The sequence below is a fragment of the Penaeus monodon genome, chromosome 41 (assembly GCF_015228065.2).
Source record: "Penaeus monodon isolate SGIC_2016 chromosome 41, NSTDA_Pmon_1, whole genome shotgun sequence".
Lineage (NCBI taxonomy): Eukaryota > Metazoa > Arthropoda > Malacostraca > Decapoda > Penaeidae > Penaeus > Penaeus monodon.
Window position 1 is genome coordinate 22,286,694 of NC_051426.1, and position 17,500 is coordinate 22,304,193.

Here is a 17,500-nt window from a genome sequence, read left to right on the forward strand (position 1 = left end):
CTGCTGCCCCGACCAGCCTCACTGTCACTTCCGCCCTTAGCACTACTAATACGGGCGTCAGGCGGCTGCCGTCCTTCCCCAGTTCTGACTCCCAGTCGTCCCCAGTCAAGACCCCAGCCTCAGTATTTCCTGGGGTGTCCAGCACACTCCCCAGGGCAGCAGGCAGCAGCAGCCAGGCGCCCCTGCCACCCCCGCGTGATGAACACCGCCTTAGTGTGGCCTCCAATGCTTCAGCAGGATCTGGCCGATCATCTCCAAGGGGCAGCATTAGTGGAGAGCCACACCGTTTGCCTCCCCCGCCTCCCCCCCGGACCTCGTCTAAATCCCCCATGCTGTCCCCTTCCTCGCCCATGAGTCCAGCCCCGAGGTCAGCCTCGGTTCCCCCAGGTGGGGTTGTGGCGACAGTGGTGGGCGGTGTGTTACGGAACTCTGAGGGTCGCGAGTTGTATGGTCCGGTGCTGCGGCAACGGCCACCCCTTGGACGAGGCTCGTTTAGCGAAGATTCAACAGCCTCGTCAGCCTCCACCAACAGTTCGACGAGTAGCGCAAAGGCTGGGCAGCTGTCCTCCAACAGCAGCAGTACCGAGAGTGTCAACTCTCAGGAAGGAGCTGGGCATCGCCAGCAAAATACTAGCAATGTGCCACCAACACCACCTCCAAAACAGAGGCAGGAAAATTTAGAAGCAAGGCATATGGAGTTACTTAGGCGTCAGAAGCAGTTGCAAGAGCAATATCAACGCCTTCAGGCACTCCAGCGTTCGGGAGGTCGTCTCGCTCCGGCCAACGTGGACTTAAAGAAAACAGGTAGTGAGAGTAATCTGTCAGCCCGCCTAGGCCTCTCCTTGGCACCAGTGTCACACGGGTCACTCTCGAACCTTGCTTCGTCCCCATCCCCATCCCAGTCCCAGGCCTCTCATACCAACACCCTCCCCAACCCCAAGACCTCCTCCTTAGCTACTGTGGGAGGGGACACGCACCTGACAACAAAACGCACTAGTGGTGGCCTGGTTGAAACAGATATTCTCTGAAGGCCCTGAGTTCTGTTAATACACCGAGTATGGAGGAAGACTCTCCTTATTCATGAGAATAGGATATGTAAATATGTAAAGTTTATACATACAAGAAACTGCCAACAGAGAGACTAAGGGAAACTTACCATGCAATATACGCTTTATTTAGGACTCATTTTGCGTCATTTGACAAAACATAATTTTTGTCATGGTTATTTCAAGGTTCATCTATGTCATTAAAATCAAAAGACTTTTTGCCTACCAAACTCCTTGATCAACAAGAAGATTTTAAGGATAATTTCTTATCTGATGACATACATAAAGTTCCAAAAAAGGTGGACACAAAAATGTTGCTCAAAAACAGGATGCTAAAGACAGCCAACAGAGGAGTATAATTATATGTTATACTTGGTGTACTATAATGAGTGAGGAACAGATATTTCTGTCTGAATATAACATGTAGTTATAGTCCTGGCAAAAGGATATAAGCAACGCTAAAATTGTTTTAAAAAAGGTGTGCAAGTCTATGATCTTAAGCCAGCTTTGTATGTCTGTATATTTAATGAAACAACTGATTTGTATTACATACTCATTAACATTTGGAGTGTGTGTGTGTGCGTGTGTGTGTGTGTGTGGTAAAATCAATATTTAGAGACCATAATCATCATAGTAATAAAAACTTCATCAAGTGTAGTTTCATAATTACAGTGCTGATTTAACAAATGTGGGTATTGTTAGGTTGGTGTATCCACGCAGTATGGCACCCACATGAGCGAAGCATATCAGGGTCCTGAATAAACTATGTTATATTAGTCTAACCACAATATATGTTTAAGTGTCATATTTTTACTAAATAATCTTGATTCATGGTTGATTTTCTCTTTGAAAGTATTTCACTTGATATCTATTTTATAGCTTGGCTTTGGGATTAATAGACTTGCAATTAATTTCTTTACTCTCATGAATTATGACAAGAAAGTTTCATGTAAATAGGTTATAAAACTGCACATGTTTATGTATCTGATACTGTCAATTGTGTAATTTTATTTATTTGTCTTTTTTTGTGACGATGTTGCGCACAATACCATTGTCACAACTTAAATTATTGTTATTAACACTACTGGCCATATTTTAAAGGTATATCAAACTGGGCAAAGTTTCATATAGAAGCTGTTTTTGATGATTTGTTAGATATTTCAGGAATATGTGTATATCTTCTGTATAAGTCAGTCACTATTGGCACACAAAAAAAGAAGAAAAAGATACCCAATATATGTTATTGATTACAGTGCTTAGACTTTGGTTACACAGGCTTTCACTCCCGGAAATCTAAACCTCACGGAGAAATTCTAATACATGTCAAAATTCTCGACAAGGACTCTGCTCAGTTAGAAAAGGTTTAGAATGTGGCCATCTCGTGGTCCCTGTCACCCCAGTCACCTCTCTTGAATTCGGATATCCTCACAAATCCCATTTTAGAAGTGAGAGACAACACACATACTGTTACTTCAGTGAGGGAAATAAATTAGTGTTAAGAACAGTCCGGTATCAGGATTGATGAGAACTGACTGTATCATTTTCATTCACTGTACGGGCATCTGCACTGTGGATCAAGGATGTGAGTTTCATGCCTTTCCCCTCTGTTTTCTTCTAATATTCTGATTTGGTGTTAAGGATAATGGATAAATTAAGGTGTTGAATTGGTGTTCATACCATATTGATTGTGAATGAATTAGCATTTTGAGTTGGTGTTGGTACTATACAGAAATATGGATACATTTACCCAATGAGTTTGTGTTATTTCCATAGTGGATAAGTAAGCATTTTAAGTTGGTATTAATGCCTCATGGATGGTAGATAAGTTTAGCATATAATAAAGTATTTTGGTTGTTTTTGTAGGTTTTTTTACTCATATTGTGTCAGATTCTGATCATTCAAGTCATTATTGTTATTATTATTATTATTATTATTATTATTATTATTATTATTATTATGATTATGATTATTATTATTACTATTATTATTATTACTATTATTATTATTACTATTATTATAATAATAATAATAATAATAATAAAAATAATAATAATAATAGTAATTATTATTATTGCCAAAATGTTATTATTACTATTATCATCCTTAATAATGTTATTATTATAATCATAATTATTATTATTATTATTATTATTACTATTATTATTATTATTATTATTATTATTATTATTATTGTTGTTGTTATTACTATTATTATCATTATTATTATTATTATTATTATTATTACTATCATTATTATTGTTAATGTTCCTACATTGTTACCATGTTATTAATACTGATACTGTATCCAAGAACAGTTGATAGAAACAGTATGATGTTTATCACTAACCAGAATTTAATGATCATCACAAAAAAATATTTCTTTTTTGTAAGGGGGTGAAAACGAAGTTCTAAATACATTGATAGAAGTTTTATTCAGAATAGTTTGAAGCTTCAATTTCATACCTTCCATTAATTTTTTTTTGTGCCAGTGAATGATCTATTCAATTTTTACAGAGAATAATAAGTCGATAATTTATGAGGTAGAAAGGACAGCCATCCACATTTATACAGATATATATCTTCATTTATATACAGTAAGCAGATACTGTATATATAAATGTATATAAGTGTACATATTCACATATATGGACATGTATATAAGCATATAAATAAGTAGTTTTACCACCTTTTATTATCATCATTAATGTCATAATACTTTTATTGTGATGATGATTATTTCTATTGTTATTAATTATTTTTCATCATTATTATTATTTATTCATTCATTTCTCACTATTATTATTATTATTATTATTATTATTATTATTATTATTATTATTATTATTATTATTATCATTATCATTATTATTATTATTATTATTATTATTATTATTATTATTATTATTATTATTATTATTATTATTATTATTATTATTATCATCATCATTATCATTATTATTTTTTTATTATTATTATCATCATCATTATTATCATTATCATTATCTTTGCTTTTTAGGCTGAAACTCATATCCTGATCCATTGAGTTTTTTCTCTTATTAGCGAATTTTTAAATTTCGTGGAGCAATGCTACATTTCGGATTTCTTTCCTCTGTCTTCAAATTATCTAATACATTTTTGGGTAATACTGTAACATATGAAAATTTAAGATAAATACTTTATTGTTGCTGTTGATTTTGGTTTGATTTTTGGGTCGATATCCAAAATGCGTGGCTTGGAATTTCGCACTGGACTTAATTCAGAGGTTTTTTTCCATTCCCAAAGTCACTGTGTAACTTGTAAAGGTTATGTATGTAAAGATTTGAAGACAAAAATGGCATTAGTTTCGGTAATCATCGTCACGTATTGCAAAAGGTTTTCATATTTAAGATTATCATGTGCTGAGTTACCAGTGTATTTATAAAACTCCCCGTGGCAAAATTAGGATATGTGGCTGCTGCAAGTATTCTTTCAATCAAATGTATCTGTGTGAATCTATCTATCTATTTGAACACACACACACACACACACACACACACACACACACACACACACACACACACACACACACACACACACACACACACACACACACAACACACACACACACACACACACACACACACACACACACACACACACACACACACACACACACACACACACACACACACACACACACACACACACACACGCACACACACACATATTGATATTGATATATTCTCCCTTGTGACCAACTCGGAATTGATGAATAACAAAAGACACAGATAGACAGATAGATGATAGATAGATGTAGATATACTGATTGGTTAAGAGAAAAGGGCGGCTGTCAACACCTTATGCTATGTATGGTAATAATGCTTTATGATGAAGCAGTTTAATTATTTTAGTTTTAAGTTTAATCTTGAAGGTTATTTTAGCAAAATAAATTATCAGGATTAATTTTTAAAGACTCCTGGACTCAGCGTGGAATCAGAATACCTCTAAATGGGATCCAGTCTTGCTTGCCACCAATGCTTGTAATTGTTCATGTTTTTTCGCCTTATTAAATAGTTGATACGAAAAAAAGCCTTTGCAAAATTGTCAAATAATGCATGGTTAGCATTTGTCAGTTCTTTGTAACTTATCTTGAATATCTGTAATATATAATGTAATTTTATAAGGAGTCATCGTCATTTTGGCTGCTATATAAATCAATGTGCTATTCTGGTGTTGAACATTGTAAACAAACCATACTTGCCAGCTCTTGCAAAATGTTAATTTCCAACTATGTATTTCCTTCTTTCTTCCTTTCTTTTTTTCTTGACATCCTTCTTTTCAATAGCACCGTGTTTTTAAATTCTATGCTAAATTTGTTTCACGGATTGTTTTAGAATCTGATATAGTTTCTTGCGTTCAGTGAAACATATTAAAATTTTCAAGAGCTAGCTAAAGAATGCATTAAGAGATGGTATATGTAATATATGTCCTGTTAACTCTTATTTCAATGATAAAAAATATGTTTGCCACAAATAAAACTGCAATGATGGTTATTCTTCATTTACCTACAGGCGTAATGACTCAAAGTATTGATGTGTGTGTATTTGATTGCAGAAATGATGACAGTAATATATGATAATATTGTTCATGTTCGAATGAGCATTGCTTGTATTACTATTGTGTTACACACACACAAACAAACAAAGAGAGAGAGAGATGAACAGAAATACAGACATGGTAAAAGTCACACACAAACGGAAATAATCTAAAAAAGATTTTATGAGAAAAATCATCAATGGCCTGCTTAGCATACCTAGTAAAGTCTTTTAAAAAGTTATAATGGACATAGAAAAAATAGGGTATAACGATAAGCAAAACAGAAAAGTAAGAAGCAAAAGTATGCTTAAAACTGCGCTTGAAGGCAGACTGTGATATAATGAATGTGCAAGTAATGTTAAATGTAAATCATAAAAACTTGTATTAATATAATTGATGAGTAACCGTCTGCGAAGCCCGTGATAATTTCTGTGAGAAGCTTAACTGTGTCTTTCTAATAAGAGGTTTCACAAATTCTTGTCTTTCCTTTCGTAAACTTATTGATTTACACATATAGTGGGAATATATTGTAATGGCTAAGCAGGGGTGAAGAAAGCGGTGAATGGGTAGCTGATGTGAGCAAATAGCCAAAAAAAAAAGAACAATAGTTTTTAATTAGCAAGTTCAGCAGAACTAGACCTTAAGCTTTGTAGAAGGTAAATAATATACGGATAGATAATATACAGATAGATAATAGAGGATAATACTAAGTGCATAACGTATTTATGCACTTTTTTGACAGGCATTATAACTCTACGGGTTTGTAACTCCACATTTCAGTTACCACAACCCAATGTTATCAGAGAAGAGACGCTCAAGAAACGATAAATACACAACCGATACCGTATCATGGAATGTATAGCCGTCTTTGGTTAATCAAGGAAAGTACCAACACGTTGGATTTTTTCCAATGCATTTCGGCAATGTACTGTTCTACGTCGTCGCTTAAACTTCGCCCTTTTGGCCTGATAACAAACCTCGTTACTTGAGGCCCACTTCGTGGTTATTGGGCTTATATTTTCACCAGAGAAGCCTAGTCGTGTATGTATTTAACAACAGAAATGTATTGAATGAATATATATTTAGATCATTCTGTATCCAGAACTCAATGAAACAAACCGTGAACACAGATAATTTTTTTCGATTTTGATAGTCACTGGGAATATTTGGATGCTTTTCCTCACAAACATACGGTGTCTGATTCCTTTCTTCGATCTTGTATATTGCCAATAGCCTGTGTGTAGAAAGTCTGAGCATATAATGTGGTTTTGATTGCAATGCATATTTTGAAATTTAAGAGAAATCTTGTATAAAGTCTAAACATGTAATGTGGCTTCGATTGCAATGCATATTTTGAAATTTAAGAGAGATCTTGCAAATTGAATGAAGTTAAATAAACACTCATATAAAACAAAAACAAAAAAAGTCGTTACAGTAATCGGACGATGCGTGTAAATGGTACTACCAGAGCAAAAGTTCTCTCCTTCATAGTGAGAATGAAAACCAATACAATTTTACGAAAACCACGGCAGATGAAAAAAGAAGTGCTCACTGATTTACGTACTGATTTATCAACTGTAGTTAAAAGGAAATTTTATTTCCTTGCACAGGAGCATGTTTAATTCTCTTGGGAACCAAATGAGAGACACAGGCAGACAGAGAGGACTGGGTGGATGTGTGAAAGAAAAAAGAGAGAGAGAGAGATTGGGGGGGGTGAGGGAAAACGAAAGAGAGAGTGAGAGAGGGAGGGAGGGGGGCGAGAGAGAGAGAAGGGAGGAGTGAGAGAGAGATAGAGAGAGAGGATGGGGGAGAGAGAAGGGGGACAAGAGAGAGAGGGGGTCGAGAGAGAGAGTGACAGACAGACAGATAGACAGAGAAAGAGACATAGAAAGCGAGAGAAACAGAAAGAGAGTGAGTCCCTTTACAAGTCTTGATCGGTCATTCGTGCTCCAAACGTGTTGTAGCAACAAAAGACGGCTTATGTTGTATTAAGCTTCGACTAACTGCATAATCACACTAAATTCATAAAGACAGTGTTATTTGTGTAAAATGAAAGTAGTATATGTCCTTATCTATGTATGTAAACAGTCAATTCGAGTTTGATTTATGTTAGCGCAACACTGCTAGATAAAGGAAATAGAAGTTCAATTTCTGCTCTTAAATAAACCTCTATGCTTCTCTCTCACTATAGTCTACGATATATATGGAATTCTGAATTTCTGTCAATGTCTGTGATGTGGGAGAGACGAAAAAGAGAGAATATATATATATATATATATATATATATATATATATATATATATATATATATATATAATCGTGATAGTATATAGATGTGATGTAAGCTTTTCGTAACAAGTCGATAAGAACGAATAAAATGGCGCTTTGATATTGAACCTAATTGGTCCTTAAAAAGTCATCATATGTAATGTGTTCTATGATCGGCCATGTAGCGTTATATACTCTTTCTCGTGTAGCCGATTATTTTGAGCCAAACGTTATTCACCGACATTTGCAATACGATCTTAAAACAATTATTGAAACTTATTTTTTTAAGAAAGGTCTGCCTCGACTGTTTTCATATCTATTCAGTATGTTTTAAATAGGCTGTCCAGTATTTATCTCGGGACGTAGATGTCAGCATTGGTTGCAGAGTACTGTTTGAAATTGCAACCAAGCATCCAGGATGCATTTCTTGATCTCATTCTACTCTTAATGCTGCAAAGCCTGAATGCCTGAACAAATGGTTAGCCTAAACATTCAAGGTAAGCTCTTAACTTGGAATCTGACGGATTTGCCGAATCAAACTGTTCTCTTCGGTGGAATAAATAGCGCTTATTCGAAAGTGTTTGGCCTTGGCACACCTCAAGGCGGAGTACTTTTTCTCGTGTTATTGAACATCCTAACGACCAGGTGATAGTTTAATTTAAATCCGAATTCGCGTCGAGAATGCAACACAATCTCGCTGTATTCTCAGTGACGGCAAATGAGTGTGAACTGATATTCTCAGGAAATAGTGTTCGAACCTTATACAGGTCTACTGCCAACCTCTCATGAAAAATAAGCTGAACTAGATTTCCGCCACTGATACAAGTATCTTGAAGTGATTGCTTTTAAATAGAGATCCTCAGAAATTTGTATAAAAGGAAGTTAGGTTGTAGGACTGGGTGAAACAAATCACTAACGCTTCTTGTAGACAAGATGATAGTATCCGTATCAACTTTGCCAGATTATTTTACTTATACTAGACTTGATCAGTCAAAAGCGCTCGCTGAGTTGGCCTGTCTGAATATTGTGCCAAATTATATGCGTGCGTCATTTTTCGGCGCCGTTAAATAGAGAGTTAATGAGAGGACAGTACTGACTTGCTCTCTGTCTGCGAGAGAATAGTATGTTTCAGTACCGATGTTCGTCTTTGCTCTGTGAGGCTTCTGACAGCAGCCGCGCTCCACCAGGAATACAAAGTTATCTATTCAATTTGCACATAATCGAGCACGTGCGTCACTTGTCTGTGGTTGAACAGTGTTGAGAAGAGTTCTAAAGATAGAGGAAGCACAGTCTGATGAGTCATAGTGAGCGTAATTTTCACACTTTTGACCGACATGAATGGAAAACATTCTTGGTTTAGGGCGATGGCTTAAATTTGTCCGTCTAATATTCATCTCTGTATAGTAGAGTGATCTTCATGGTAAGAAATAGACTGTCGGTGTAAATCTTGAGTAAGTCATGTGTAATGATTTTGTGTAAGAGGACATCTTTGCTGTAAAAATCTCATCGTTTGAATTTTTTTCAAGAAATCATATTTCATATTTGAAATATTTGAGTTTGTTAACGTTGCATTTTTTTATCTGCATTATTGAACGCACATAGAAGTTAAGTTTGTGTGTTTTATGCATCTGACATATAGTCATTTTGGTAATTACAATGACTAATGTATCCCGTGTTCTTCAGGAAATTCTTTGGGCTGTGTGTGTGTGTGTGTGTGTGTGTGTGTGTGTGTGTGTGTGTGTGTGTGTGTGTGTGTGTGTGTGTGTGTGTGTGTGTGTGTGTGTGTGTGTGTGTGTGTGTGTGTGTGTGTGTGTGCATGATATATATATATATATATATATATATATATATATATATATATATATATATATATATATATATACATATATGCATGATATATATCTATATATCTATATCTCTCTATCTATCTATATATGTAATATGTATATATATATATATATATATATATATATATATATATATATATATATATATATGTATATATATATATATATATATATATATATATATATATATATATATATATATATATATCTGTCTGTGTGTGTGTGTGTGTGTGTGTGTGATAGCATTTCAAATGTGCTCAAAACACGTTCGTTTTCTAAGACTCCGATATTTGATATATATATACCCTTTGTTGCAGTTTCGTGCAGCATACTTTGGGAAGCTAAGAATGCACATTTTCTGTCTTCTCTTTCAGTGTATCATAGTTTGCGCGCTCCCCTGCTGACGCAATTCTTTCCTGCATTTGCATTTATCCTCGTCATGTTAGCCTGAGCATCCTTTCCAAGACCCAGTCCACACGCGGTTCAGAAACTAGGCTAAGGGCGCTCCAGCTAGTTCGGAAATAGCTTTGGCTCCTGAAGCAAGTTGCGTGATCACTGGGCGTCCTTTCTGCAGTAGCGTGATCGTGCAGGGAACTAAAAGACTCTTCTTTTACAGATGGTCTTATTCTTTTTTTATCAAAGTTCTCGATAACTACAGATAAAGTATTTGAGAGTATTTTGAGAGAGAGCTGTAGACTCCTCAGTTATCATTATCATTACTTTTATCTCAAGCATATCCACGGGCGTGATCGAGATGCAGATATGATGAGATGCTGAATAATAATAAAAAAAGAAAAATGCGGCATGGAGAGACGCCTCGACCACTGGCGCCCCGCCCCCCGCAGGACCCCCGGGGACTGAGTGTCGCCCGGAGTCCCCGGCAGGAGGCAAGGAGGCCCTGGCCGAGATTCTCCCGCACCACCTGGGCAGGGCAGCTTGTGATGACGTGTTAAGCTAAACCTGGCACCACGAGTACCGGGGCAGCGACACTACGTGACGGGGCTGGGGGCCGCACAGCGTACTTGTCGCCGCCGCCAGGGCACGTGGGCTGAGTTGGGGGGCGAGCCTGTACACACACACCAGTACCAGAGTACGTACACGTACAGCACCAGCACGCACGAAGAAGCGTACGTACACAAGGAGTACACAGTAGCAGAGGGCAAAGAACATGACAGCGACGAATGGTGAAGAGCAGACTAAGTAAAGAATAGAAGTAGAAATGGAAAAAAATAGACCGAGATGTTATTTCTAATTAATGATTAACAATAAAAATAAGCCATGGGATTCGAAATAATATATGACATCTCAAGCTAACCAATACAGATAGCTTTTACATGTAGTCAAAAAAAAGAAAGAAAAAAATCATAATTGAGACATGGTTATCAGATGGTCGCATCCCACGTGACAAAGTCTCGAGATGACTGGGTGTCTCTTGGCTGATCTTCTGGGCGTGAAAGACAAGAGGTTCTCAGGAAGGTTTTCCCGTTTTCTCCTTTCCTCATTTCCGAGCAACATGGCCGGCTGGTGACGTTGAACGGTTATGTGACCAAGATGGCGACGAAGATAGCGCGATGACGATGCCTTTGCCGTTGAGTGGTTGGAGGTTATAGGCAAAGCAAGATGATGTAGCTTTTTTGCCGCAGATTGTTGACGCAGCCTTGAACACTGGATGAATTAGCAAAAGATGAGTAAATTAATAGGACTTCATGTACGCCTTCTGGGAGATCTCGAAGTTCTTAATGGACTTCCGGACATCGTCGAGGAGAGAAGCGGTGCGTGTGTCGGGGATGGCCCTGCGCTGCACGTTGCTTCGGATGCCGCGCTCGGCGAAGGCCATGCGGCGGGGGCGGTCTGCGGGAGAGCGAGAAGTCCGAGTGAATTGCGAGGGATCGGGAGGCTGTGGGCAGTTTTGTGGGTTTTGGGATATCTGTAATAAGGCCACGTGACTGGATGCGAATGAAAACGAGTAAAAAGTGAGTGTCTGGTCCGGACAAGCTCCCGGGTACTCACCACCACTCCTGGTGTCCATGTACTTGACCATCGAGCTGTAGTAGTTATCTCCGTAGTCCCAGTTGTAGTCGTAGAAGCGGGCCTTACGCCTGTTCCAGTGGACGAAGAACTTGGGCTTCTTCTTGGGTGGGGGAGGAGGAGCCTCGCCTTCAGCGGGGGCCTCGGCGGGAGCCTCGGCGGGAGCCTCGCCCTCGGGAGCAGCCGGGGGTGCTTCTGCAAGAGGGAAGGAGGATGAGCTTCGGTGCGCGAAGGGCCCTGTGGCGGCGCCGGCGAAGGCACTACTCCTGGGCGAAGGTGTGGGTGCTGCCAGCCGCCGCCAACATCGCGAGTCGCAAGCGGGCGGAGTGAGCGAGGCAGCGAGTGCGTGTCGTGTGGCTGTGCGCCCGCCGGCCAAGGGAACGTCACCTCCTTGCCACGGGTGTGGGGGAGGGTGTGTTGGTAGGGAGGCCAATGGTTTGTAGTTTTTTAAAAATTTAGATTACTTTAACCCTGTGTTTTTTTTTCTATTATAGCGTTACCTTTAACCTTTACCGAATGATACTGTAAAACAAAAAATAAAACAACTAGTGGATTTCATGCATAAAATAAATAGGCAAATATATGTACAGTGATCTTATATATGAAATAAATTTTGTAAACAAGTAAAATGATTACATTTAGTATAAGCATGGCAACTTGATTAGTTTCGAATCATTTCCGCTCTAAAGCATCTTATAAAACTTTGGGGTAACTTTAAATAGAATGAAAATAAGGAAACCAAATATTGTTTTTTCAAAAAGTAATAAAAGTAAAATCAAGAGAGAAACAAACTCAAAATCGCAAAGAAAATCTACATATCTATCACTGTAATGTTAGCTTCTAAAAATCAATTATACAGAAGGAAAATACAGTGATATGCACTATTACAAAGACAAAGAAAAAAAATACAACTAAAATCTAAAATTACTACTGCTACGAAAATATTTACAAAGAAACAAGGAAGTGTGTAAATTATCCTGAAGATTTATTGTGCATTTAGAGAAAAGGGAAGAGAGAGAGAGAGAGAGAGAGAGAGAGAGAGAGAGAGAGAGAGAGAGAGAGAGAGAGAGAGAGAGAGAGAGAAAGAGAGAGAGACAGAGACAGAGACAGAGAAAGAGAGAGAGAGAAGAGAAAGAGAAAGAGAGAGAGAGAGAGAGAGAGAGAGAGAGAGAGAGAGATGAAAAAAGAAAAATGAGAACATATACCAAAGACATGAGATAGCTGGAAAGAGACAGAGAAGGGGAATAAAAGAAATGAAACTGAGCGAAGACTGTGTTCTGAAAGGAGGCAGAGAGAGGGATACAGAAATTTACACGCTGGCTTCGTCCTCCTGGTTGCACGCAGCCATTTATTCAGACAGCAAAAAATGTGAAGTTTAATGTTAAGTTGAGCTATTAACTAACTGTGTTTTTATTTTTTTCAGGCACAAGCGAGCAGCATCCTGGGCAGGAGAACCTCGGTCACATTACGTGCCTGGGAAGTCCCGCGGGCCTGGGACCTTGCCTCTCATGTTCGCTAAGTGCTAAAAATGTGTTGTTTGGAAGCTAGCAAAGTGTGCTTTTGTCTAGCGTGTTCACTGATAACGTCACAGCCTCTAGCGACTGGTGAAAATAATATTAATGAGCTACGAAGCATGCTGGAAGAGAATAACCTGCGCCAAGGCAAGGCTGCGGGAGACAGCGGCGTCCGAGCCACGTGTCCCCGGAGGAGCCTGGCTTCGGGCGGTTGTTCTTTTCCCAATGTGCTAAACGGCGTCTTTTCCGGTGAGAGAGACGCTGGCTTTGAAGACTAGTCGCTAAGAGCAAAGAGCTGAGCCTGCTGTAGCTCGCCGGCTACTACAGCTAGTGTAAACCACAGTCGATATGTTCTGAACAAACTATCTACTGTCGGATACATCTAGGACAATTAAATAGCAAAAGAAGGCCAGAGCTAAGGGCGCGCGGCAGAGGCGCTGCGTCCAAGGCACGGGGCCGCCGCACAACCTTCCGTGGAAGCTGGAGTCTCCTCTTCGGCGGCAGGAGGAGCAGGCTCGGGCTCCGGCTGCGGCTCCGGCTCCGGCTCGGGAGGTGGAGGAGCTTCCTCCACCTTCTCGGCCTTCTCGGTCTTCTTGGACTTCTTCTTCTTCTTCTTGTCTTTATTGAAAAAAGTTTAGACACAGTAAGTCAAAAGAGCGGGATCTCGGCAGCCCAAAGATCCTGCAAACACCTACCTCACGACACCATTTCCTTTCTGTTACACTTAAACCCTTTTCAGAATGATTCACAAAGTTTTAAAGTAAAATAAATGTCTAGTAAAAGGGACAAAGAAACCAAAAAAAAGGGGTAAATTACATATTAATCATACAGGTGACAAAACTCACTATATTCCATCCACGTTTCAAAAGAAATTAATCAATAAAAAAAATGAAAACTAATTAAAGAAAAAAGTTACAAATTCGAAAAAGTAAAAAGAAAAAAAAATGAACAAGGCATTACCACGTAGGTCTAAAATGGTTGCGGAATGGTAGCTCAGCATCCCCCCCCCCCTTCGTCTACCCCCCAATCCCCCCTCCCCCCGTTGTAACCCTAACCAAGGCAGGCACTTTTATGGCAACAGTTGTCAACCTGCCATTCCCCTCTTCGGGCTCCCTCTCTCGCGATTATTCTCCGTCCTTATTTTAGCTCCTTCGCCTCTCTCCCCTCCCCTCCCCCCTCACTCTTCGCCCTTCTTCTCTCTCGCTTGTATCTCTCTTCTCCTGTTCTTTCGACTTGTACCATTTTCATTTTAGCTCTCTCTAAAGACCATAGAGACGGGCTAAGGTTCGCTATAGTCTAGGCACTGCGTTTTAAGGAGGCATTCTAGAGAATTCTCCTAAGATCACTTGAATATTTGTAAGGATAACTAGCCGTCTATTAATAGAGAAAGAGAGCAAAGTAAAGAATCCTAATCTTAATAGGAATTCCCTTCATCTTCCTTGTTTTCCCCAAGAAATAAAGTTACATTATGACTGGCAGATACTGTTAAAGAAACGCACTACCTTCCTATAACCATTACATGTTTTCCCACACCAAAGCTTGCTGAATTCTACCATTCACATTTAGTATTTATTTGAAGTATATATTTTTTTTCAAATTGCACACTTCATTATACTAGTAAGTTAACATGAACTCGTGTTAAATCGTCTACTTGATCGGGGCCTAGAATGCCTAGCTGCTGAATCCTTGGTCACGTGGTCAACTCAATCTATTAATAGCATGTGACAAGGCTCGGTCATCGCCATGCTATTCTACTCATTCTTTGTAGTACAAGCTTTAACGTGTGGATCTATTCTTAAGAACGTGGTATTCATTTCCATTTGTATAGATTGAAGAATTGTTTTTCTTCACATTTACTCTGAGGTTAAGCCATAAGTTTGGAGAAGGCTAACTATATCCACCAAACCTAGTTTTTGTGTTGGTGTTGATGTTATTGATATCTTGTTCTTGCGAATATAGTACACAATAATACTTTGTTTTTCTCTTTACCAAACATCTTGTATTATCCATTGCATCTGTATCATTCGCTAATGGAAATGAACAAAGAAGTATCCACATGAAAACTAATGAACATGAACTAATCATCGTTTCAATAACGAGTTAACATCTTTATGACATGAAAATGTGCAATCATAGAAACAGGCAGCAGTGCACATATAGATAAAACCACACATTTGATAGTGCCGTTGTTCACTTCTCATAACTTCATGAATTGTTCCGAAGCATTGTAATGACAACTTACTTTAGAGACTTCATGGCAACGTTTTATATCCAGCAAAGTCACCTGTATGATCAATACACATAGTATACACTGAAAACATTACATAGGGCAAACAAACTTCATATGTCAAAAATAATATTGAAATCAGATAAAACTGCTGAAATAAGAATAGTAAAATAATTAGGCAGAACAAAACAATTAGATAGCTGTTATGGATATGCAAATGAGGTGGGGATGAAATGAAACCGTTATGCAGTTGATGATTCTAATTGATGTGCATTGCGGAAAAAGAAGTAGTTGTTATCTCTCTGAAATCTCGCCTTTGGTTATTGTATGGTCGTTATATACAAAGGAGAATGATGATAGAGACAATAGGCTGAACGAATTAAAGAAGATTAGCGGACTGAAAATTAAACTGAAAGCATTTTAAGCATGAACTGCATTACTGTGCACGAAGCATGTTGAATATTCACTGAAAGTATGTCTTCCACTCTTGATTACTCGGAATTTTATAGCTAAGACTTTTTTTCTTAATATCTTAGATTTCCGTAACCCAAAAGAAAGCTTGTTCTGAATGGCACAAAACACTGCTAACGGCACACATGGAATGAACACAGACACTGATTGACTATCTCGGACACTGAGGGATCGATCACTCGGGGCCTGAAGGAACCCCGTCGCCAGGCAGGTCCTTCTTGCTTCCCCGGGGCGCTCGGGGGACCTCTAAGGGACTCTAACGCAGGTACACGAGACTCGTCCCTTGACAGGACTCTGAGATGAGGGATGGTTCAGGAGTCGGTCGCGGTTAGTTCTAGCGAAGAGAGGCTGCGTCTTTTGATCACGTAGCGTCAGCTTCGAATAAAGAATAAGCAAAAGAAAGAGGAACGAAAATGCAAACAAGTGAACCACTGAGATGGGAATGAGACACACTGGCGGAGTTCGCGGGGATCAGCGGAGATTGCGACTTGGAGAGGAGGAGGTTGTAGGAGCGGATGCCTACCTTCGTCACCGGCCATCTTGTCGTTTATAGAGAAGGAGAGCGAGAGTCACCACACCCACGGGCTACCGCGCCCCAACTGCCTGCTGCTGAGTACAGGTGGCACGGTATCTCCTCGCTTTCGGCCCTTGGCGGCCCCTCGGCAGCTGGCTGGCACCCTCGCCCGGTCCGCCGCTGCCCTTCGCTCACCCGTCGGGATTTCTTCGTTTCCGAAGCAACGCTGCCTTATTTTCTAGGGTTTATTGGAGGAGCTATTCGGCAGAATATAGGTTTGTGTGCATGAGCGCAATCAGCCGAGGAAAACCGCAATTCATGTCTGAAAGACAAAAAGAGAAAGATTGAAAGTTTCTGAAAAATGGTGTTGGCAGGTACCGGGGTTGTATGTGACACCATCCCGGCCTTCGGGGCGGAGAGCGCATGCGCAGGTTTATTTCTGCCCACGCTCCATGCCAGCCACAACCTGGCGAGACCTTCACTCTTACCGCTCGACAATTAAGGACAGCAAATGCCGAATGGCCTCAGGAGGCAAAGTCCTGCTTGGGTATTTTATGAGCACTTAAAAGAATGTCCCTGGGTTGTTCGGCAGTGCAGTTCCCCATCGCTCCAGGCCGTCCAGGGGGGCACCGTCACCCATGCCTCGTCTTCTTCCCGAGAGAAGGTCCTAAATCATCGGTCCAACGATTGTCCGGACCTTTCTCCGATTACACACTGGCTTTCATAGCTCTTCGTTAGATTCAGCACTGCACTAATGCATTTCAGTTCGGTTTGCGTCTCGCTTTTTCCGCCAGGTCATCGAATTTACTTTATTTTTCTCTCTACTGTCTGTAGGCCTTCCTCCCTCTGTCTCTGTGTTCCTGTCTCTGTCTCTGTCACGCTACTCTGTCGCTCTCTTCATTTCCCTCTCTGCTTGCCTGATTGCCTGTCTGTCTGTCTGTCTGTCTGTCTTTCTGTCTATCTGTCTTTCTGTCTGTCTGTTTGCCTCTCTCTCTCTCTCTCTCTCTCTC

At 39.6% G+C, this 17,500-nt stretch overlaps 2 protein-coding genes across 2 annotated transcripts in view; one reads left to right on the top strand and one right to left on the bottom strand.

Annotated features, from left to right (window-relative positions):
• Nucleotides 1–2,902, top strand: part of LOC119598612 (coiled-coil domain-containing protein AGAP005037-like) — a 169,476-nt gene extending 166,574 nt beyond the window's left edge. Inside the window, exon 17 of the mRNA XM_037948288.1 lies at nucleotides 1–2,902. This exon is cut by the window's left edge and continues 187 nt beyond it. Within this exon, the coding sequence (XP_037804216.1) occupies nucleotides 1–1,028 (1,028 nt within the window). The 3' untranslated portion in view covers nucleotides 1,029–2,902.
• Nucleotides 2,903–10,344: 7,442 nt separating this feature from the next.
• Nucleotides 10,345–16,666, bottom strand: LOC119598613 (flightin-like). Its single transcript, XM_037948289.1, has 4 exons — nucleotides 16,500–16,666; nucleotides 13,747–13,896; nucleotides 11,747–11,959; nucleotides 10,345–11,587 (listed from the first exon to the last, which is right to left on the bottom strand). The coding sequence occupies exons 1-4, from the start codon at nucleotides 16,513–16,515 to the stop codon at nucleotides 11,430–11,432; spliced, it is 537 nt and encodes a 178-aa protein (XP_037804217.1). The 5' UTR covers nucleotides 16,516–16,666; the 3' UTR covers nucleotides 10,345–11,429.
• Between the last annotated feature and the right edge of the window lie 834 nt (nucleotides 16,667–17,500).